This window comes from Rhipicephalus sanguineus, chromosome 5, assembly GCF_013339695.2.
Source record: "Rhipicephalus sanguineus isolate Rsan-2018 chromosome 5, BIME_Rsan_1.4, whole genome shotgun sequence".
In the NCBI taxonomy this organism is placed as follows: Eukaryota; Metazoa; Arthropoda; class Arachnida; order Ixodida; family Ixodidae; genus Rhipicephalus; species Rhipicephalus sanguineus.
This window is the reverse complement of record NC_051180.1, coordinates 152,311,141-152,333,788: the sequence shown is the minus strand read 5'-3', so window position 1 is coordinate 152,333,788 and position 22,648 is coordinate 152,311,141. Positions and strand designations below refer to the sequence as shown.

The window sequence follows — 22,648 nt, the reverse complement described above, 5'->3', positions numbered from 1 at the left end:
CGCCATCTTGTTCGTCCTCGTCTGGGTTGTTACTGGAATCGGTGGACGGTGCGTGGTCGACCACGCTTGAGTCAGTTCGTACGGTGGTTCACTATATGTGGTTATAGCGGTGGTCTACAGCAGGCGCTGGCAGTACTTGTCTTATCACATTTCCTGTCGAGTCCCCTTTTTGGGCTCGGTGGTGGGCGGCTGGCACCGCCGCCGAAAGTAACACTTAGGATATGTTTAACGCATCCTTCTAATCACCCGATCGCAACCTAAAGAGGCTACGCACCGAAGCCACTCTTCTACTCTTTTCGAAGAAGCAGCAATTCCCAAACTTCCACGTCATAGACAGCGGCAGCACCCGTAGAAACGGCAAGTACAGTCTCTCCATTTTTGGTCGCACAAAGCTTGACAGAGAAGCTCGGTTCTGGTTACAAGGCAACCAAAATGGCCAGCGGCGGTCTGCTGCTTGAACTGCGAGACCGTGCGCAGTATGAAAAACTGCCTACACTACCATCTTTCGCAAGCTTCAACATTAGAGTACCCTATTGGAAAAAGTCAAATGGTGGACATGGTGGAAACCACCATCCACCATTATAGTGGATTAATGTAGTGGGTGGATGGTGGACGGTGGTGGATGGTGGGTGGATAGTGGACGGTGGTGGACGGTGGTGGGTGGATAGTGGACGGTGGTGGATGGTGGACAAGGTGGGTGGATAGTGGACAGTAATTTACGTGGGCAGATGGTGGACGGTAGCCTTGGTGGCTAAAAATTATGCTGTGTACAAGGTACGCGGCAGGTATGGAGATGGCGGGCATATTTGTCAATGAACTATTTCTCTTTCAATGCTATTTCAGTTATATTTCAAAACATATTGTTACACAAGGCATAGAGGTTAACCACAGATTGGTAACACTCAGCTTTGGTTCCAAATGTGTTATCAGCAAAACAGGCACAATAATACCATGTTGCACTAAGCAAAAAACACACTGGCTCAGTGAATAAGTTTATTCCCTTTTCTACATTTCTTGGCGTATGCTTACTCCTTTGCCTCGACGAGCAGCTTCGCAGAAACCCTTGTAGAAAACCCTCACCACGACATCACGGTAGTTCCTCGGTGGCTATAATTGAAGCGGCTACAAAGAGATACATTTCTCCAAGCAACCTGAAAAATATTTCAAAAGCATCCTTAAAAAATATAAATGATTGTTTATAATCAATAGATATGTGTCTTACACTGCTCCTTTCAATCAAATAAATAGTACTATAGTGAGTGCTTGTTGCAAGTATGGAATGTGTTGGGCTAGTTGGTTCATAGATACAGCAGACACTTTTTAAACTGGGCGAAGACAACACGTTAGAAGACAGAAATAAACAGACACACACGAAGCGCACGGTGTGTGTGTTCTCTGCGCTTCGCTCGTCTTCGCGCAGTTTATACGTGTCGCTGAACTTATGACTAAGTGGACTTTTGAATTAATACAGTACAATTGCACTACAAATCACTACAGCTGGTGAGGTACTACCAGCTGTTATATTATTTTTTTCGCGAGTTGCCGTAAGCGAAATAGTGCAGGCATCCGTGCGAGGAAAATTACTTGCCCTCGCAACAGGTTCGCAGCGTTCACTTGATTGTAGCCCTTGAAATAAATCTATTATAACCACAGTGGGTCAGTTCTCGCGGCAGTTAACCTAACCCTCGCAAAATGAACACGGATTCGCTAGGCCCGCGTTGAGCGAAGAGAAAAAAAAACACACCGAAAACCACAGCCCAAACTTTCAAACGTTGCAGCGGCCAAAAGAAATCCACATTGGACGATGCCGGCGGCCAGCCAACGGGGATACACAGCCGGCCAGTTGACGCTAGCGCCGCAGTGCCGAACCCCCGCCCCATTCCGCCTTCCCGGAAGCCCACCTACCACATTATATCGTCCTTCAGGGGCGGATTCTGAACAAATTCCCGTTATTTCCGACGTAAAAACTTATGAGTGCACAAGGGTGCTAGCATAATCAGTGTTGTTTATTGCATCGCCAAATGAAACGTATCGCGCCTCACCGATTCCCAGTCACAGCACAACCGGTGGCAGTAGCAATAATTTTTTTAGTTTGTTATTACAAGTGCTATGACGATTGTTAAATACCTGTGTAAGACGAGAGGCTGTCGAAAATTTGATCTATGTTTTCAGTTTTACGGCGGGTAGTGCGCCCGTCTCACATATTCAAGCACTTTGTAACAGTAGCGATTAAGCTGTTCACAAACGTCGGGCGGGAGCAGCTTCAACACAACTGCAAAGACATTCAGCACCACCGTATTCAATATCCCTTGGCAATACGCATACAGCAATAATAATGCATAACGTGCACAGAGTAGCACTCACAGCCACCTACCTTTCGCAAGAGAATCATGCTGGCAGCGTACACGTTGCGACGTCCGCCGGTCTTCAGGTGATGTAACGAGTCGGCGTTGGCTGACCACCCCGTTTGCAGGCATCCGTCGGTCTAGAGGCAATATGGTGAGTTTCCCATGTGCACGAACTGTCACGTCGATTCTCCATGCCACAGCGCGCGTTGCGAGAAACTATTCCGGCACTCTTCATCGACGATGATCACCAACAAAGGAATCGTACTTGGGAAGCTGGCGCCTGCCGCTCACTTAGTGTGCCGTGTACCGCGCATCATACTGATTCAAGATGTTCCGCCTAAGTCAATGACCGCAACATAAACCACAAAGCACGGGCACGCACGAAAATCAACCGCATCAGCACAAACACAATCACCACGCCATGATCACGTTGTAAGCAGCGCGCCGCCATGACAGGAAAGAAAAATCTGGGAGGACGACAGCGGCGACGCCCAGTAGGCCACGGCCTAAACGAATTTCACTTCCGACGATGGCGGACGTCGCGTCACCGCCGCCATTGAGACTGCGCCTATGGCGAACACGGCCTCAGAGACTGGCAGTAGACATTCATCTCAGAGGCTAGGTTGTAAGCCGCTACCAGCGCAGCGAGGAGGAGGGAGCTGGGAAGCAGCTGCTCGGCTCAGATAATAACTGCTGGGGTTTGACGACGTCCCAAAAGCACGATATGATTTTGAGAGACGCCGTAGTGTGGGGGCTCCGGAAATTTCGACCACTTGGGGCTCTTTACGTGCGCCAAAATCTAAGTATACGGCTGTGCTTTGCACCTTGCCCCCGTCTAAATGAGGTTCTCGGCACAAGCCGCAAATTGTTTTTGCAATACAGTACATTGTCAATCTGTTTACGCGAGGTGATTCGGTTGCAGCATGCATTTCACGGACCTTTTTCTCAACATTTACATCCGTAGCGCACATGATGTTGATGTTTACTTCCAGCCTTATCATAAATGTGAGCGAGCAGCAAATTCAGCGCGAATGTTAAAGCGCAACAGGCGTGGTCTCGGGTAGGTACATCCCACGGAAGTCCAAAAATTAACTGCTATCCAGTGATCACTAATTTTGCTTTTTCTTCGTGCTCGAATCAATATTCTCAGCCAAGAAAATCGTATTAAAATTTACGAATAATCAGGCAATACACTCTTGAGCATTTTTCGCGATCAATAAAATAGGCACTGCAAACAAATGTAACATTGAAAACGAAAGCTCAAGGGGCTAGACCACTCACCACAAAAATATAGATTTATTTTATGTGAGTCAATAAGAAATAAAAAAAAATGCATGCTCACAAGGGGTGCATTACAAATACAAAACAAGTTCGATATCCTGTCTATTGAGTTTTACATTGCTCTATTAGGCATTACCAACTCGCTCAAAATGCTGTTCATTTGCACTGCAATGATATTCACATTATACTCATCATAGTTGCCACTGCTTTCGAGTATAATGACGGTGTTTGGTGCAGCTTCTCCAGCATGGTGCAGCATGGTACACACATCACTTTCCTAACCCACCATTCCCTCGCTGCTTTCCACCATTCGCGCCATAGTGGGCGCTGTCTCCTGCCCCTACCCAGTATTTTGCTGCTACTCTCCACCATCGTCCACCATCCTTTCCACCTTACCCAGCTAACGTACACCTTGCCACCCACCACTGTCCACTATAACACCATGATTTACAGCATACCCAGCATTATTTCCACCATATCCACCACCTTTTCCAGTATCCACCATGGTAGTTTTTCCGATAGGGATGCCTTCAGATTTAATGCCATTCGCGCGCTGCCACGCGGATCAACGAAATGGCATTCGCCCAAATTCCATTCTTCACCTAATGCCATCGCCAGAACTCATTCGACTGAGAAATGCATACTCTCGACGGCACAGCTGACGAAATGCGATATACCTAAGTTATATAAAACGACATCCTATTCAGCTGAAAATGAAGTTTTCACATCTATTATTTACACTAAACACTTAAACAAGCGCTTCAAACGCTGTATTCTGGATGCGACAGGCGCCATTTTCTTTTTACGTTGTTGACCTGACTAGCGTTGGCTTAGGTTGCTACCGTCGCCTGCAACGTCGTGAAACAAAGCAACGAACTAAAGCTTACGGCAGCGTAATATGCTTTTTTCTACATTTAATTATTCTCGGAGGTATTATGAAGCTTGTAAACGCATGTTTATTTTTTTACTACTACTCAACAATTGCTCACTACAGAAGATGCTGCGATCGACATCATCAAGTCAAATGTCATTGTTTGGACGTGTAGCAGCTCCGACGAAAAAAAATGTCATTCGGGAACTGAATGCCTTGACTACTGAATGTCAGTTTCTGTGCCCGTGTGGCACGGGTATAAGAATCGCACCCAGGCCTCTAGCGCTGCAAGCAGGTGTTCTACCAAAGACCCACGCCATTGCTTGAAAATGCTTCGAAAAAAAACCACTATATGAGTGTCATGTAGTGGGAGCAGTCTCCTTAACGCATGTAATATTGCTTGGCAGAAGCGTAGAATCGCGCCAGGCGTCAAAACATGTGAATTGCGCAACGAGTGGGTATTTTAAAGGCCCACCCATTACAATACCCGTGTTGCCGCACGGATGTGTAGTGGGCCCTTCGCTGATTTTCAAAAGGCAGAATTATGATGTAGTGGGCGCTTCGGAACTGTACTTGCAGTAGTCATTCTAGAATAGTTTGAAACGACCAATGTTACGCGAAGAGACGTTCGTTTCCTTGCGGCATGCTTGAAGCTTCCACCGAGAACCGGAGCCAGGCTAGCAATTCAGATGACGATGCACACAGGGCCCGACTACGCTATTGCGTTCTATCTTGAAGGGGAATCCCAAGCGTCCTCTAAGTTTTTTGCTCATTGGATTAAAAATTATTGCACTTCCGTATGCGCATATAATGTACTTGCAGTGTACTAATGTACACTACTACACATCTTTTTACTGCGCCACCGAATTTGGCGCATTCGATATAAAGAATAACGAAAAAGAAAGTGACAGAACACTGTCAGCTCAAAAACTAAGCTCGCCTAGACCAGCAGCCGCCTGGTGCGAACTCGCTTCCTGTGTATTTCTTCTTCTTCTTGTTTGCAACATGCAAATATCTATTCCTTTCACACAGTAAGATAAGAGCGTTGATTTCAAGAATAGCAGGAACAAACACGCCTGAGCCACACAGCTGAGACAAAGCAATAGGTGAGCGAAGGCATGAGAACTGCAGAAATTTCAGGGGACCCGAATGTTTGACTCATAGGTCTCTTGTGTGGCACGACCTCGAGGTGCGAATGCGAGGCACACATTCTATTATATTTTGGTATCTTTATTGCTCCTTTTCATTTAGTTTTATTTTTTTCTTTCTTTCTTTTGGTTCACTTCCCTGGCTCATACCCGCATATCTAATGCAGGTGTTATCGTTAATCATGAGGTAACTCACCGGCCTACCATGTCATTGATGTCGCGACCTATCAATCATTGCAGCCATACATTCGTGCCCTTCCATGCCAATTTTGGTGTATACCAAACAGACCAGAAGTGATTTTTTAAAAATTTTTCGCCGACTTTTGTTTCGAAACACCTAAAAATTAAGTCGTTAGGTAAACGAAGGTGCTGCTCAAGAAATAATCACGCTCGGTGCTCGCGCCACAAAAACACAACACAGGCCAGCGAACAAGGGACGGGATCAAGACAGGACAGGAGCGTTATAGAGCTCGTTTCGCGAAAATTCCGGTGTCGTTGGTTGTAAGCTAACAAATCGGCGTTGTCCATGAGAGGAAAATCGAAGTGCAAATAAATTAATAAAGATACAAAATATTCGGCTCCAGTAGATTCAAACCCAGGTCTTCTGCCCGGCAGACAGGTGTTTTACAGCACAGAAACTGCATAGAAAAAAAAAAACTATACAGGCTTCATGTAATGCGTGGAGTCCAGTTAAGAGGTGTAACATTGCGCGGCAGAACTGTAGAATTGCACCAAGCGTCACACCATACAAACTATGCAACGAGTACGTTCGTTTACTCATATTCATCAGCAACAACATCAACAACGTGTGTAGCTGCGCGTATTCCCTTACGGACACGCAGTGGGTACTTCACTGGTTCCCAATATGAAAACATTATGGAGTAGTGGGCACTTCGCAACTGCACATGCAGTAGGCTTGCAGTCTAGGAGAGTTTGAAACGGCCAGTGTTAAGCGCATAGGCATTTGTTTCCTAGCGGCACGATTGAGGTGAGCACTGAGAAGCGAAGCCTGGCAAGCGAATGAGAAGACCGTGCGAACTAGGCCAGTGTTAAGCGCATAGGCACTTGTTTCCTAGCGGCACGATTGAGGTGAGCACTGAGAAGCGAAGCCTGGCAAGCGAATCAGAGGACCGTGCGAACTAGGCCAGTGTTAAGCGCATAGGCATTTGTTTCCTAGCGGCACGATTGAGGTGAGCACTGAGAAGCGAAGCCTGGCAAGCGAATGAGAAGACCGTGCGAACTAGGCCAGTGTTAAGCGCATAGCCATTTGTTTCCTAGCGGCACGATTGAGGTGAGCACTGAGAAGCGAAGCCTGGCAAGCGAATCAGAGGACCGTGCGAACTAGGCCAGTGTTAAGCGCATAGGCATTTGTTTCCTAGCGGCACGATTGAGGTGAGCACTGAGAAGCGAAGCCTGGCAAGCGAATCAGAGGACCGTGCGAACTAGGCCAGTGTTAAGCGCATAGGCACTTGTTTCCTAGCGGCACGATTGAGGTGAGCACTGAGAAGCGAAGCCTGGCAAGCGAATCAGAGGACCGTGCGAACTAGGCCAGTGTTAAGCGCATAGGCATTTGTTTCCTAGCGGCACGATTGAGGTGAGCACTGAGAAGCGAAGCCTGGCAAGCGAATGAGAAGACCGTGCGAACTAGGCCAGTGTTAAGCGCATAGCCATTTGTTTCCTAGCGGCACGATTGAGGTGAGCGCACATGAGAAGCGAAGCCTGGCAAGCGAATCAGAGGACCGTGCGAACTAGGCCAGTGTTAAGCGCATAGGCATTTGTTTCCTAGCGGCACGATTGAGGTGAGCACTGAGAAGCGAAGCCTGGCAAGCGAATCAGAGGACCGTGCGAACTAGGCCAGTGTTAAGCGCATAGGCACTTGTTGAGAAGCGAAGCCTCCTAGCGGCACGATTGAGGTGAGCACTGAGAAGCGAAGCCTGGCAAGCGAATCAGAGGACCGTGCGAACTAGGCCAGTGTTAAGCGCATAGGCATTTGTTTCCTAGCGGCACGATTGAGGTGAGCACTGAGAAGCGAAGCCTGGCAAGCGAATGAGAAGACCGTGCGAATAGGCCAGTGTTAAGCGCATAGCCATTTGTTTCCTAGCGGCACGATTGAGGTGAGCACTGAGAAGCGAAGCCTGGCAAGCGAATCAGAGGACCGTGCGAACTAGGCCAGTGTTAAGCGCATAGGCATTTGTTTCCTAGCGGCACGATTGAGGTGAGCACTGAGAAGAGAAGACGAAGCCAGTGGCATAGCGAATGAGAGGACCGTGCGAACTAGGCCAGTGTTAAGCGCATAGGCATTTGTTTCCTAGCGGCACGATTGAGGTGAGCACTGAGAAGCGAAGCCTGGCAAGCGAATGAGAAGACCGTGCGAGAGGACCGTGCGAACTAGGCCAGTGTTAAGCGCATAGGCATTTGTTTCCTAGCGGCACGATTGAGGTGAGCACTGAGAAGCGAAGCCTGGCAAGCGAATGAGAGACCGTGCGAACTAGGCCAGTGTTAAGCGCATAGCCATTTGTTTCCTAGCGGCACGATTGAGGTGAGCACTGAGAAGCGAAGCCAGGTAGCGAATGAGAGGACCGTGCGAACTAGGCCAGTGTTAAGCGCATAGGCATTTGTTTCCTAGCGGCACGATTGAGGTGAGCGCACTGAGAAGCGAAGCCTGGCAAGCGAATGAGAGGACCGTGCGAACGAAGCCTAAGGCCAGTGTTAAGCGCATAGGCATTTGTTTCCTAGCGGCACGATTGAGGTGAGCACTGAGAAGCGAAGCCTGGCAAGCGAATGAGAGGACCGTGCGAACTAGGCCAGTGTTAAGCGCATAGGCATTTGTTTCCTAGCGGCACGATTGAGGTGAGCACTGAGAAGCGAAGCCTGGCACAAGCGAATGAGAGGACCGTGCGAACTAGGCCAGTGTTAAGCGCATAGGCATTTGTTTCCTAGCGGCACGATTGAGGTGAGCACTGAGAAGCGAAGCCTGGCAAGCGAATGAGAGGACCGTGCGAACTAGGCCAGTGTTAAGCGCATAGGCATTTGTTTCCTAGCGGCATGATTGAGGTGAGCACTGAGACGCGAAGCCTGGCAAGTGAATGAGAAGTGCGACCGTGCGAACTAGGCATGATTGAGGTGAGCAGAGACGCGAAGCCTGTTAAGCGCATAGGCATTTGTTTCCTAGCGGCACGATTGAGGTGAGCACTGAGAAGCGAAGCCTGGCAAGCGAATCAGAGGACCGTGCGAACTAGGCCAGTGTTAAGCGCATAGGCATTTGTTTCCTAGCGGCATGATTGAGGTGAGCACTGAGACGCGAAGCCTGGCAAGTGAATGAGAAGGACCGTGCGAACTAGGCCAGTGTTAAGCGCATAGGCATTTGTTTCCTAGCGGCACGATTGAGGTGAGCACTGAGAAGCGAAGCCTGGCAAGCGAATGAGAGGACTATTGTTTTAGCGTGCGAACTAGGCCAGTGTTAAGCGCATAGGCATTTGTTTCCTAGCGGCATGATTGAGGTGAGCACTGAGACGCGAAGCCTGGCAAGTGAATGAGAGGACCGTGCGAACTAGGCCAGTGTTAAGCGCATAGGCATTTGTTTCCTAGCGGCATGATTGAGGTGAGCGATTGAGGTGACGCGACTGAGAAGCCTGGCAAGCCTGGCAATGAGAAGACGAATGCGAACTAGAGGACCAGTGCGAACTAGGCCAGTGTTATAGCGCATTTGTTTCCTATTTGTTTCCTAGCGGCACGATTGAGGTGAGCACTGAGAAGCGAAGCCTGGCAAGCGAATGAGAGGACCGTGCGAACTAGGCCAGTGTTAAGCGCATAGGCATTTGTTTCATAGGGTGAGCACTGAGACGCGAAGCCTGGCAAGCGAATGAGAAGACCGTGCGAACTAGGCCAGTGTTAAGCGCATAGGCATTTGTTTCCTAGCGGCACGATTGAGGTGAGCACTGAGAAGCGAAGCCTGGCAAGCGAATGAGAGGACCGTGCGAACTAGGCCAGTGTTAAGCGCATAGGCATTTGTTTCCTAGCGGCACGATTGAGGTGAGCACTGAGAAGCGAAGCCTGGCAAGCGAATGAGAGGACCGTGCGAACTAGGCCAGTGTTAAGCGCATAGGCTATTGTTTTAGCGGCACGATTGAGGTGAGCACTGAGAAGCGAAGCCTGGCAAGCGAATGAGAGGACCGTGCGAACTAGGCCCGATCACGCTATCGTGTTTTACTCTAGAAGGCGAACCTCAAGCGTGGTCAGATTTCTTGCGCTACTTTGTCTGCATTAATGTGAATGTGCGTTCAATCGTCAGGAATTATTTCTAGGTGCCAATGACGCCTATAACAACGCTGGAAGTCAGACCATGCATTCCGAATGCTTTGGGTCTCCGCAAGCACTGGCTTTGTTCCATACCGTTTCATTAGGCTTCTAATAACGCCAGGTACGCTATGAATACTCTATAAAGAGCACTCTGTATGCCAAACTGTTCAATGCTGCAGCCCCGTAGTGTAGCGTATGCTAGTCTTATAGGTAGCTACAGCCCTTTTCTAGCGTAACTTGCGCATGGTTTAAACAGGAATGTATTTCTTATGATTGGCTTTTTAAAAATAATTGGGCCCCGACTAAGTAGCGTTATATTGTGTCACGTGGAAATTTCTTGCCTTAGCGCAAGTATATGCGATTAACCTTGATTAGGAGGCAGATGCAGCTTTAAACTGTTTCTCGCCATTGTTAGTAACGGACCAAAGCACAGCACTGTAGCTCGACAAAGACACGTGCAAGAGAATTTAGGTGAAGATGCTATACTGTAGTAGCCGACGCCGATACATATCATGTGGCTTAACGAGCGCTAAAAATTAAGCGTCCGTGTGCGGGTAATGAAAGGACAGCGAGCTGGTCCTCGATTGTAGTAGTGGTAAGATGCAGGTGAACTAAGCGCTACTTCCGCTTCTTCTTCGTCTTCTGACTCCTTTTTTTGTGGCGTCCCTGGTTGGCGATCACGCTCGTACTCGCGTGGGCCTCGGCCGACAGTGGTGACATCAGTGCTGACTGCGGGGCCGCTTTCAATTTCTTCCGTCCCCCTGTTTCTACGGCTGGTGCGCTACTCGCGCTTGATGTGGCGGGGCCCAGATAACAGGTCGCTCGTTGGACTCAGGACCGTCGAAGTTGGAGAGGACGACAGAACTGGAGGTGGTGCCTGTGCGCGCAGCCTGAGCAGCAGTGGCGTCCGCGGCTTGCAGCAACTGTGCTACCCGAAGTAGGAGACGTGCCGGCCGCGGTAGTGGCACCTTCTCCATGGTGCCGTTGTTCGGGCTCGACGAACGAGCGGCACACGTCAGGCAAAATGCCCGCTCGAAATAGACTCTTTGCAATAGCTGAGCCGAGTAGCAGGCTGAAGAGGCTCAGCAACATACACATGGTGCGGAACGGGAACTGCTGGCCCCGTTCGGCGTCATACAAGGGCAGATGAATGAGCGCCGGCAGTAGTATCATGGGCTCTCCGCACAACGCCCGCGACAGCACGCCTACTACGAAGCCTGCGGCGCGAGAAGAAAGTTGCGGATGGTCGTTGCGTGATTTCACGGAGTAACAACACGATAGGCACATGCGTTATAGCATTCGTTATAACCATTAGTGGGAGAAGTTGCAGCAAATATCTATTCCTTGCAGGATAATCTATAAAAGCGCATTTACCTGCGTCATTCAGACGTGTTCATTCCTAGTGGATGTTTCTAATACCGCGTCTCCCTGCTAACAGACATCAGTATTGACATTCACGTACCCCTATCAATTGCATTCGGTCACTTTAGTAATTTCTTAGTGCTCATGTCTAAACGCGCCTCATGTACCGCCCCAGACAATATTATATTTTCGTATGTATTTTTATATTAGTTTGTTTAAGCCTGACAGTCTGCGCATACGTTGTTGTGTAGAAAAAGGTGCGCGATATGATCTCCCCGATAAAGACCCCATGCACTATTTAGAAAGTGCATCGTTTTCGCGACTCGTTCTCATCCATACTGAATCGAAGCGGTAATTGAAATCGCTGCCGCCCGAGTACTAACATGCTTATGAATTTCATACGGCAAGTAGAATGTCATTGATGTCTACATTCTTGCGTCATATTGGACCCTTGGGCACAAAAATGCGGCAGGAAACGAAGCAGTACATGATGTCGCCCCATAATTTTATTTGATTCATTTATACAAGTACCTGCAGCGCCAGGAGGGCGTTATTGCAGGGAGGCAACTGGAGAAGAAATATTCACATAACAAAATACGTGTATACATAAATGCAGATGAAAATATGAGCTAATTCCAAAGCGGTGTATACAGCATGGAAAACTGCCAACACATAATACAGGCACAATGTCACCAAGAAAATAAAATAAAAAAAGACAGCAAGAGCGAAGGGGACAGGTAGCTTATAGCTCACGGTGAATTAGAATGTAAAAACGATAGGAACTGGGATAATGTTTTACAATTAGATATACCCTTAGGAAGTCTGTTCCAGTGCATGGAGGTGTGCGGAGAAAATGAATATTGAAACACATTCGTGCGACAGCGTCACATACTAGACGGGACATCGTGCCGCAACGGCTCCAGAAAGCGATGGGGGATTCAGGATATTCCAAGCAACTACGCTACGTTATTATGGCACTGCGGACAGAAAAGAAGACAATATCCGCCCCCACATCCAAAATTCAGAAACGAAGAAGCCATCGTCCTCCGCAGACTACAAAAAAGGACACATATGTTCACAGTATTATGCGCCGAATTAGCCCGACGAAATTCTCAAACCTATGGGGAGTTTTAGATGTACCTGGCACTCGTCAAAATATTGCGGTGTTGACATGCCCACACCGTAAGAAGAACACTCAAGGTGAAGCTTAAGGACCGCTAAAAGCCACAGAAGAATCGTGGGAGGCGATGTTCACTTCCCAGAGCTTGCAGGAACAGCAAAGTCTCGTGGGCCAGGCACCGCCCAGAATTCTCCCAGATGAAATACTGGTCAACGTGGCTCGCTTCAATAGAACATCTAGAGTTTAAAACCTATGTGCATCAGCAGCCAAAGAATAGTTTAAAGGAAACAGCGATTGACGGAGCACCGTCAAGAGAGCCGAGAAACTAGTACAACAGCGGATACATTATACGAGCAACGCGGCCACTGTTGGTGGCCAAGAGAAGAATTCGGAAACGCACTGACCGAAGACAGCGCCGTAGGCATTGCTCCGCTTCCTCAGGTAGAATAGCGCGACGAACTGCGGGAAGAGGAGCACGTAGACCATGTCCGAGGAGAATGTCCACAGCCCGAGCACCGAGTGGGCGCTGATAGCCGTGGCCGTCGCTATCACGCCCACCACCCAGATCATACCGCGCAGCACCATCGATATCTCGGTGTCGGAAGCCTGCGTCATACGGGGCAGGCCGAAAAGCTTTAACAGCCAACGCAGGTGGACACGCAACGCATGAACACACGCACGCAGAGAAGCAGAGAAACGTTGGCGCGATGATTTTTTTGCATTTGTATTTTGTGCAGAGGCGCAAAATTCGCGAACGTCCTAGTGTGCTTCGCGCCTAGATGTTTGCATAAGCATATATGACCAACTAGTTCAAACCAAAGCTTTGCTACCCCGGTAAATGCCGTCCGTTATGCGAATAGTGCCATGCCTTGTATTTGCACAATAATGCCTAATTGGTAAAGTTGAGACATTTCATTGTTATGGTAGTGCAAATGCAGATGTTTGTGAATAAAGAACAAATAAAACGTTCAGAAAAACAATGGATCAGCGAAAAAACAGTTCTCGTCAGGCCACCTTCAAAGCTCAGCTTCCGGCATTTCGAGAGAAGCCTGCTTTTCGCCTGCTCAAATTGATTGTTAGACATAATAAAAGTGAAATGCTAACATATAATTCGTGGCGTTAAAAACTGTTGACATGCTTACGTCAAAGTCCTAATGCCACAGTTGTACACGTGATGTCACACTATACGGCGATACCCACTATTGAAAAATAAGAGGAAGAAACGCGTGCAGGCGAGCACTGCGCAAAAGTAGAAGTTGGAGCAATGAATGGCTGTTTGTCAGGTTCCTTCTCAGATCGCTAGTTTACATTTTGCTCGGACGTCGCTGGCGGATTTTACATGACAGTAAGAATGGCAGACTGCATGCGCGTGTTGGTTCAGCATATTTGAAGTGTAAGGCACGACGAGACAACGGACAAAAGGGAGAGTACACACACACGGAGCACCTTACTTCGTGTTTTTGTACTCTCCCTTTTGTCCGTTGTCTTTGTCGCGCCTTACACTTCAAACAATTACATGAGAGAGATTGCGAAGCGCTGACAGGTGATATTGCTCTATTCTTCCCCAATCTCCGAACCGTTCTTTCAGTAGCTCTGGCGCCCAACGTGGGCCACCAGGCATGGTATTGCCAAGTCAGACTCACCTGTTGAAGTTCTCACGGAAGGCAAGCATCAAGTATGTGCGACCCTCACTACACAAAGAACACGACAACGAAAACAACTAGACCCGCGGAGGCTTCCGGTAGCGCAGTCGATATGTTCTCATCACATACGGTTATGCTGTGCGACAAGATCATTGAAACTCTTGCGAGAGAAGTGACCGCGAAGTGTACCTGCAGGCCTTTCGCGCCTTTGTCATAAAAAGCGACAGATCAAGATACGTCCGAGGGATTCTCGATGGAGGAAGTGAGCGATCTTTCGTCAAGGAAGATCTCGCTGTGAAACTGAATTTGCAGGTACTGGGAGAGACACGGGTTGCATTCAACACGTTTGGCAGCGCATCCCCAACTTCTGCGGCAAGACGAAAGGTTGTTGACGTTCCTCTGCGCAGCGAACACTGATCCGACATCCACATCGTTAGGGCAATTGTCGTCCCAGTTATATGTCAAGACATTCCTTCGCCGACAGCTGATAACCCCCTCTGCAGAACTTGCGTCTCGAAGGCAAAGTTGTTGATGGCGAAAAGAATTTTCTTGACGCGGAGACAGAGACCGGCACCAGCTTGTTGATTGGAGCTGAGAACATTTGGTGAATTGCTACTGGAGAAGTAATAAGGAGCACGGCAATTCCAGTAACGGTCTTCATCAACACGGCGTTTGGATGGACACTGCAAGGACCCAGTCGTCAAAGTGCCTCTCTTGACTGTGACACTAACCTCGTGGTCTATGTTCTGCGAGTCGAAACGATGAGCGACAATCACACAACCTCGCATATTCCCCAGTCGTTCCGGGAACTTCAAGCAGCGGGCATCACAGATTCTGGCGAATCACGCTTACACAAGTTCACTGCACGCTTCCAAGGAAGTATTAGGCAGAAAGAGCAGAGATACATCGTGACGCTGCCTTCGAAAAATGGCAAACAGCCACTTTAAAGAACCGACACTGCATACGACGAAGAGCATCTGCTCATTATACCACGAAGTTATCTTTTTGCGGCTTCGACTGTGACTGAGACTGACTTCAGAGCTTTCGATGGCAGTGCGGTAAGCACTATGACGCACATACGAATGCGTTACTGAACTATAGGGGCTGCACAAGAAGTTAAAAAAATCATTAACGCTCTTTTTTTTAAAAGAACATCACAAGACCTCAGGAACAACAGGAGTACCATGAAGCTTTCTCCATTGCCACCTTTCCTACTGACACATCGCATCGAGTAGAAGTTTATTATGCCGCGTGCACCTTGGTGCAGTGGATGGTGGGAGCCAAGTCTTCGAACAATCGAGTCTTCATTGCTCAAGGCACTTGGAAAGAGCAAGCTCAACAGCGAAGAAGCTGAGACGATACTACTAGGTAGAAGGTAGGTAGGCTGACTTACACGCGTAAGGGCGCTCTGATATGTGCTGTGAGTGTTATGATTGGACTTTCATTGCTGACTTCTCAGGAAAGAACCAGCGAGGACTACGAAGCTCGAAGAAGTCATACTGCGCAACGTGTCCTCGGCGAAAAGTTGAGATATCGTCTAAAGTAGCTAGATCACCGGTGGATCCTGTTGAAAAATAACTACTGGAACTGCGGGCGCTTCATGTTTGCCCACCACATCCCAGTAGCAATCTAGTCAAGATGGTGACTTAGTGATCGTCGTGGAGCCTGGAATTTCTACAGGTAGTCCTGAAGATGAATCAGTTTACACTGGTGCACCGGTGCACCGGAGCTAAAGGGGTGAAAGCCCAAGATGGCAAGTTGTTAAGAAGACCCGTGCGTAAATCGTACAAGCTCGAGTTGTGCAACGCTACTGGGGGCGGTAGTGTGTTGAAAAAGAAAATGAATAAACGCATGCAGGCGATCACTGCGCAGTAGTAGGAGAAGAAGATGGAACAATGAACGGCTGCCGGTCTGGTATTTCGCGGATCCCTAGTTTTCATTACAAACGCTATACACAGCCACTCGGCGCAGCGCACACGTGCGGTCACGCTGCACTTTGAGCCATGTGCAACTGCGTTGCCACTCACGTAGCCACATCTGCTTGGGCGGCGCTCCAATGCTTACGCAATTGACAAATAACGTGGGGGTTTCTATTACACTTAATTGAGAAACGTCTCTAAGCCGGCTCGTCGAGGGAAACTGCGTCCGTCCGTCACTTCCCCTGTCACGTAAGGCGAATCGTAATAATTTAATAAATATATAAAGAAATTATGCTTGAAAGAAGAATTGAGAGGGGCGTAGGCGACTGAAAGGATGAAAGGGAAAAAACGCACTTGCAGGTGTTGAAACGCTGGGAAACACGTCACCTTACTGGACGCCCCAGCAGCGCGAGCTCCCGCGCTGAGTGTATTAGAACGGTACCCGCGCTCTGCGAGCTGCGCTCAGCGCTCGCTGTCATTGGTCCTCCTCCGTGCCAATCATCCGCTCGGCTACAATACAGCACGCGGAATCCATGAACGGACGCATTTGAGCTGCGCTCGAAAAGCTCAACGAGCCTACCAAGGTGGGAACTACAGCAAGATGCTGGCGAATGCCAGAAAGAAGCGGAAAGACGTCATGCCGACGCTCGACAACGTCATTCCAGGGAAGGACTCAATGCATAACAAGCACGGGAAACGCAAGCGCGTGATACTGGACGTCATCTGGAACAAAGAGCCCACTGCTCGCCTCTTCTTCATAGTCTCATGCTGGTGGAACTTATCATTTCGGTATTGCACCCACGCATCTTCGTTTCCATATTCTTCCGCGATAGTTCTTGGAATTATACCCAGCACAGCGCTTACGTATCGTCTATTCAACCCCTGGAGTAAATTCTGCGTGGAATATTTTTATAACAGCGCAGAAACGTGTATTTGGCGTGAGCGACATCACAACGGAACGGAGTGTTTCTAAAAGCGAGAGCGTGCCTGTTAGTCCCAATCATCCTTTGGGGAAGTTAGTGCTCAGAGAAAAAAAAACTGCACCGCGTTTCGCACTGTCCCGACATTCATTCCACCTCTCTACGTAGTATCTAGTGGTATTCGAACGCTGTCAGACATTTGTATCGCCTTCTGGCGGCACAGTGCCGACCAATAGCGGCTCTAGGTAACAAGCAGAACAGATATACTCATGCACTGAATTCACACTTAGTTAAACAAGCTAGCTTACGTTGGCTCGAGACATGCACGCAATTGCGTGTCGTAATCGCTATTCCTGGCATTGCGCTGTCGTACTGTTCGGTCGTGCGTTGTTGAACGCACGACCGAACCACACATTATGAACACAGGATCGCAGTACTACAATTTTGGACCAGGGTGTACACACTCCTAACGCGCCAACGCAATGCAGCACCTTGAGACTACTGAAGCGTACATTTACAAGGTACCTAAAGAATGTACTTAAAGTAAGTTCCTGACTACTGTACACGGAACCTATTTGAGTAGAGATATTAATCGAATTCAGAATAGGGGGCGTTCAGGTAAGGACATTCAGAGGGCGGTCTCGCCTATGTTTATATGGCTTAGGGAGGTCCGGAGGTCCCACACTGACACGCACCGTGGGTCTTAGTATGAAGTGGTAGACGTTTCTCGTGATGAGCGACGAAGCACTGAGCATGGACGAGTCCATTGAAGACATAACAGAGGCGGTGATAGCGAGCTGTCCTAGGATCGCCACCACGGACGGTGTCATGTACTGCATCGCAAGCGGCAGAATGTCCTTTCTGAGCTCCTTGGAAAGGTTGTGCGAGCCGTCGTAGCCCAAGGCCGTGAAATCTGCGGGCAAGTACCAACAGTTGCGCATTATTATTAGTTGAGCAAAGCGTACCACTGGGACAGCGCGCTGGAGACGTGAATGAATAGTAAGGGTGTTCTGAAGACACCGAACAGTACGTGCAAGGAGATACGGCAAAATCAATCACACGAAGGTTACTTCCAAAGAGAATATAAACTCGCGTTCACTGAGAAGACAGCTGCTTTAAAGCAGAAAAAAAGACGGTGAGGAACAACTATAGATTCCAATTATGCTGCACAATTCACCCTTTCGGTGGCAGGAAGTTTTCAGGCCGGACTTCCATACTTCTACAACATAGAAAATATTGAGAAAGTACATTGGAGCTAAAAATGCAGGTGCCACTACGTGCAACAGATGTGTCGTCGTTCAGGTCACATAACACGTTACTTCCACATGTAGAAGCAAGGAAAGACAAGTTCCGATGCCTAAACTGACTGCAGAAAATTCATAGGAAATACTTCAGTGAAATGTGTAAGAATTGGGCAGCAGTATAGGTGAATTAATTGATGAACGCATGCGAAAATCTGGAGCAGCGTATGGAAGTGAGGTAACTTAATTTTTACGCAGGCTGCACTTTCTTATTAAACGGTGTCCAAGCTGACCATAGCCAGCTATTAGAAAAACGATGTGTCATGCGATGTTCGTCGTCAGTCCTGTTCGCCAACCAGGAAAATGTTCGCACACAGATTCCTTGGGTAAATATTGAAGAATAGTAATTAACTACTTTTTTTAATTAGGAGCGAACCTTCCGATAAGAAACTCTTATTTTGTTTTAAAGCATCCGATGTCCAGCCGCTATTCGTGCGCTATACGCTATGCATAATTATTATTCCGTTCAAAGCTTATGGAGCAAGAAATCCCAAAAGTCACACGTGGTTGCACGCTTTCCATGCGCCACGACGCGTCGATATTTATTTAACAATGAATCGCGCTTTTGAAATAACATAAATTGACTCGCCTCTACGGGTACCTTCCTCCAATACCGCATTTGCATCGCGGTACTAATGTGAAATGAGTATTTAAATAGCCAACTAAGCGAACGGACTGCGACATCTACAACCTACATCAATTGAGTTAGCTTTGAAAACATGGCTTGACCTTTCTGTCACTTCTGATTTAACCACCAGGCACACGTTGTACCGACGGCAAGTATATATATATATATATATATATATATATATATATATATATATATATAAAATAGCACGGTTCAGGAAAACACAGATCGGTTTATTAGTACACCTACGCCATTGTTCGAAGTACTTCTTCCTCCTCTTCACCAGACTCCCCACTATGAGTTCATGTCCCAACACTCTAAGAAAAAAAAAAGAGTCAAAAGAGGGTCACGGCCGCGTGACTCTCTTCGGGCGTCCATTTGACCCCTTTTGGAAGGCACAGGCAGAGAAAGAGAGTTCGCAATTCGACTGGAGTCACGGGACTCTCCTGAAGCGCGTTTCGATTGGCGGCGCCGCCGTATACGCCGTACATATCGCGCGCTTGCCCTTTGGCGCCGTTGTGGCCCGTTGGCTCGACGACGGAGGCGAGGCAACGCGCCACAACGGCGCCGGGGTGGCGTGCCGCTTCTGTTTTCCTCTCTGTCTCCTCGTCTACTGGAATGCGTTGCGTGTTGGTTGCGCCGGTTGTGTGTCTGTTCATGTGCGTCTTCGGTAGTGTTGGTGTTGACGCCGGCTCCGTGCACGAAGTGACGCGGTGACGCTTGGAGGACGGAATATCCCTGGAGCTGCGGACAGGAACAACGGGCGCCAGTTAACGGTGAGTGTACTGCTTTCGTAGGTACTAATTATACAGCTTTAGCTGGGCGTCTGCAGTAGCTCTGCGGAAGTTATCTGCCAGCCATTTCCAACAGCAGCCTGTGTCCGCAGGGCTGTTGCGGATGCCCAACTAAAGCTGTCAGTCAACGAGTTGCCACCACTATGCGCGTTGCTATAGGGCTGACGCGCTGGAGTTTTGAGTACTGTGGCGGAGCCTGGTGGCGTGCGCCGAAGTTGCTTGGGTAGTCAAAAATGGACGCCGACCGGCGAGTTACGCAGTTCTCAGTTGCTTTGAGCGTTTTACTTAATTTTGCGCCTAGTTTTCAGGCTCAAAAAGTGCTAAAAACGTACGCAGGAACTTGTCCGCTAGCCTGCAGAGTCTGAAACGTTTGACGAGCGATCCCTGCTTCAACAAACCGTGCCGAAAGCAGGTCGTCCGGGCGACGGCTCTGAGCAGCGCGCGGTCCCGAAGCGCGGTCGCCGCCGTTATTGTTGCGTGGTTAATTGCCTCGAACATGGGGGTAAGGATCCTAATGTGCGGTTTTACTAGTTCCCCTGAAAGCCGTACGAAGTGGAGCGACGGAACCGCTGGATACGTGCCTTCCGACGCGTGAGTACGCGAGCAAAACGTGGTTTGCAACGTAACGTGCTGATTACTTTTCGTACGCGCGTGCACGCGTTTATATATGTATATATTCCCTGTGTGCAGTCCTGACGGCACGCCGTGGCTGCCGACGGCGATCACGAGGATATGCAGCGGGCATTTCATGGGAAACGAGAAAAACGATGCCATGAGTCACCCTGCGTATGTGCCTACGATTTTTCCGGCAACTTACAGCCGGCTGCTTCCAGCGGCCGGCTGTAAACATTGCGCGCCGTCGCTTCTCGACCGCCACCGCACGCTGACAGAATGTGACGAATTCCCTAGAAGCAAATGTTGAAAATTACGACCGTGCATGGGGAAAAAGTGTGTTTGCCACTGAATGCGGCAGAAAACGGCACACGACGCGAATGCGCTCATTCGGGCCGCCGACGGCTAGCCTTCGTCACTGGACCTTTCTTGATTCCGTTTCGTCGTGTAATGCAAATCATTTCGGCTTTCTTAACAGCAATCTTTTCGTTTATGCACTGTCGTTAATCGCGCGAACATGCCTCGTAAAACTTAACTCGAGTTCAACGTCGTATGAGATTCGCTGCACTTGCGAGTTGCAGCGCGCCGAAATGGTTCCTTCAATCTCCTGCACGTCGTAAACATACTTGACGTTGACGAGCTTCTTGCGTTTACGCAGATTGCTTGGCCTGAAGAACTCAGCCACGCCAGAAATTGGCCGAGATCCAAAGCGCAGCACAACCGACAGCGGCGGCTCCATTGCGCATCTGAGCTTAGTGCTGCATGCGGCCGCCAGTCTGACTACTCGAAACTAAAGAACTTATCGTAGGGGGCGCTTTTTAGCACCGTTTTCGCAGCGCCGCCTGGGCAGCCAGTCAGGCCTATGCGAGCTCCCTTATAGTGAGCGATGCAAACAATTATCAAGGGTCATTTTTTACTGATCGCACGTTGTGTCTGCGCTACTGAATGTGCAAGATGTCGTTTTGAGATGCACTTTAGTCTACTTCATAACATTTCCATCGACCTTGAGTGTATAGCGTGCTTCGGCGCGTGGGAACGCGAAAAAAAAAATGGCCGTGTACAGAACGCTCAGACGCACTATATATAATGGTTTTTGTTGGCTTAAAGACGGTAGTTTGAGGTGCAGATATAGTACGGTGCTTCCAGAACTTACGCGGTCATTCAAGTTGGACACGCTTCACCAGTAAAGTGAAAAAGCTCTAGACTTTCGACGGCGCGTTGGTGCGGCCGCGGCCGTGCGCTCTTCCCTCGTTTCTGTTTCCTGTTTTCGTGATTTGCATACACTGCGATGACGTTGGGCGGTATTACAGAATCGAGTGAGTGTGCGTGATTGTGGGAGCTATGTGTGGTAATTCTAGAATATGACATGTCTGATCTCGACGTCAAAAAACTTGGTTCCTGACCATGCCTGTTTGCATTTGTTGTTTTCTTGTTAGCCTTTATTATGTCTGTGTGAACCACTTATTGTGTAGGTTTTCCAAACCTTTACTGCAATTTCATTTTCTCATCACAAAAAGTCACAGTTTCGCCGCAAGGGCGAAGCAATGAATGCGATAGCAAGAAATTAATTCTATACGAAGTGAGGCTCGCCATTGGATACTCTCAGTTTGAACAGCGCTCCTGTTGCAAAGGCGGCCGAAGCAGCGAAGGAAACTAGCGTGCTTCAAGTGTCGAGCTGTGACACTTGATAGTTCGCGCTCATCTTCTGTTCGTTCGTTTAGCGGCGTCCCTGAGCTCGGGTGACATCCGTACGCGCCGTAACATGAGCGCGGACATCACGGTGAAAGCTTGAAACATTGCTCTTCCCCTCACCACGAGAAAACCGCGCGAGCAGACAGCGGAAGGGCAAGGTTCTCGCCGGCGACTTTAAATGCGCCCGTCCAGAGCCATATATACCTTTCGGGAGAGTTTGGCGATGCTTTCATCTCGCCGCTTTCCGCGCCCCGCCCCAGCGCCGCCCTCTTCTTGTGACGTGAACTAGAGCACTGCACGGGCTCGGGCCTACCCGGAAACCCGGGCCCGGCCCGGCCCGTGGGCCGGGCCGGGCCGGGTAAAGTAGTTTTCATGGCGGGCCCGGGCCGGGCTCGGGCCTGAAGCGCCGGGCTTAGGGCCGGGCCCGGGTTTGAGGTGGCGGGCTCGGGTCGGGCCGGGCTTGGACTTTGCTCCGTTCTTAAAGGGTGACTAATGTGAAACACTGAATTGGTTTAGACCGATAAAGTCTACTCTGAGAACCCGAACTTCATTAATGTCACCATCAATGAGTTTATTAATAAAACAGAAAATCAAGGTCACAGTTCCATTTTGAAATTTCGCGTTGAAATTTCCGTACGTGACGTCACGGATTTGAAACTGTATTCGTCGTATTTTGGGGGCATTGGCTCAACAAAATTTCCAGAAACTTG

The 22,648-nt window shown here is 48.9% G+C and overlaps 1 protein-coding gene across 1 annotated transcript; it reads right to left on the bottom strand.

The window, feature by feature from the left end:
* Positions 1-10,778: 10,778 nt before the first annotated feature.
* On the bottom strand, positions 10,779-17,852 carry LOC119395021 (high-affinity choline transporter 1-like). Its single transcript, XM_037662313.1, has 3 exons — positions 17,607-17,852; positions 12,834-13,035; positions 10,779-11,164 (listed from the first exon to the last, which is right to left on the bottom strand). Exons 1-3 carry the CDS (start codon positions 17,850-17,852, stop codon positions 10,779-10,781), a joined length of 834 nt encoding a protein of 277 aa, XP_037518241.1.
* Positions 17,853-22,648: the final 4,796 nt, after the last annotated feature.

Coding starts and splice junctions, on each gene's coding strand:
- LOC119395021 (XM_037662313.1), bottom strand. CDS start 17,852: ATGCGCAACTGTTGGTACTTGCCCGCAGATTTCACGGCCTTGGGCTAC. Junction 13,036..17,606: donor ACTTCATACTAAGACCCACG/GTGCGTGTCAGT, acceptor CGTATGACGCAG/GCTTCCGACACCGAGATATC. Junction 11,165..12,833: donor TGCCTACGGCGCTGTCTTCG/GTCAGTGCGTTT, acceptor CTCGCGCCGCAG/GCTTCGTAGTAGGCGTGCTG.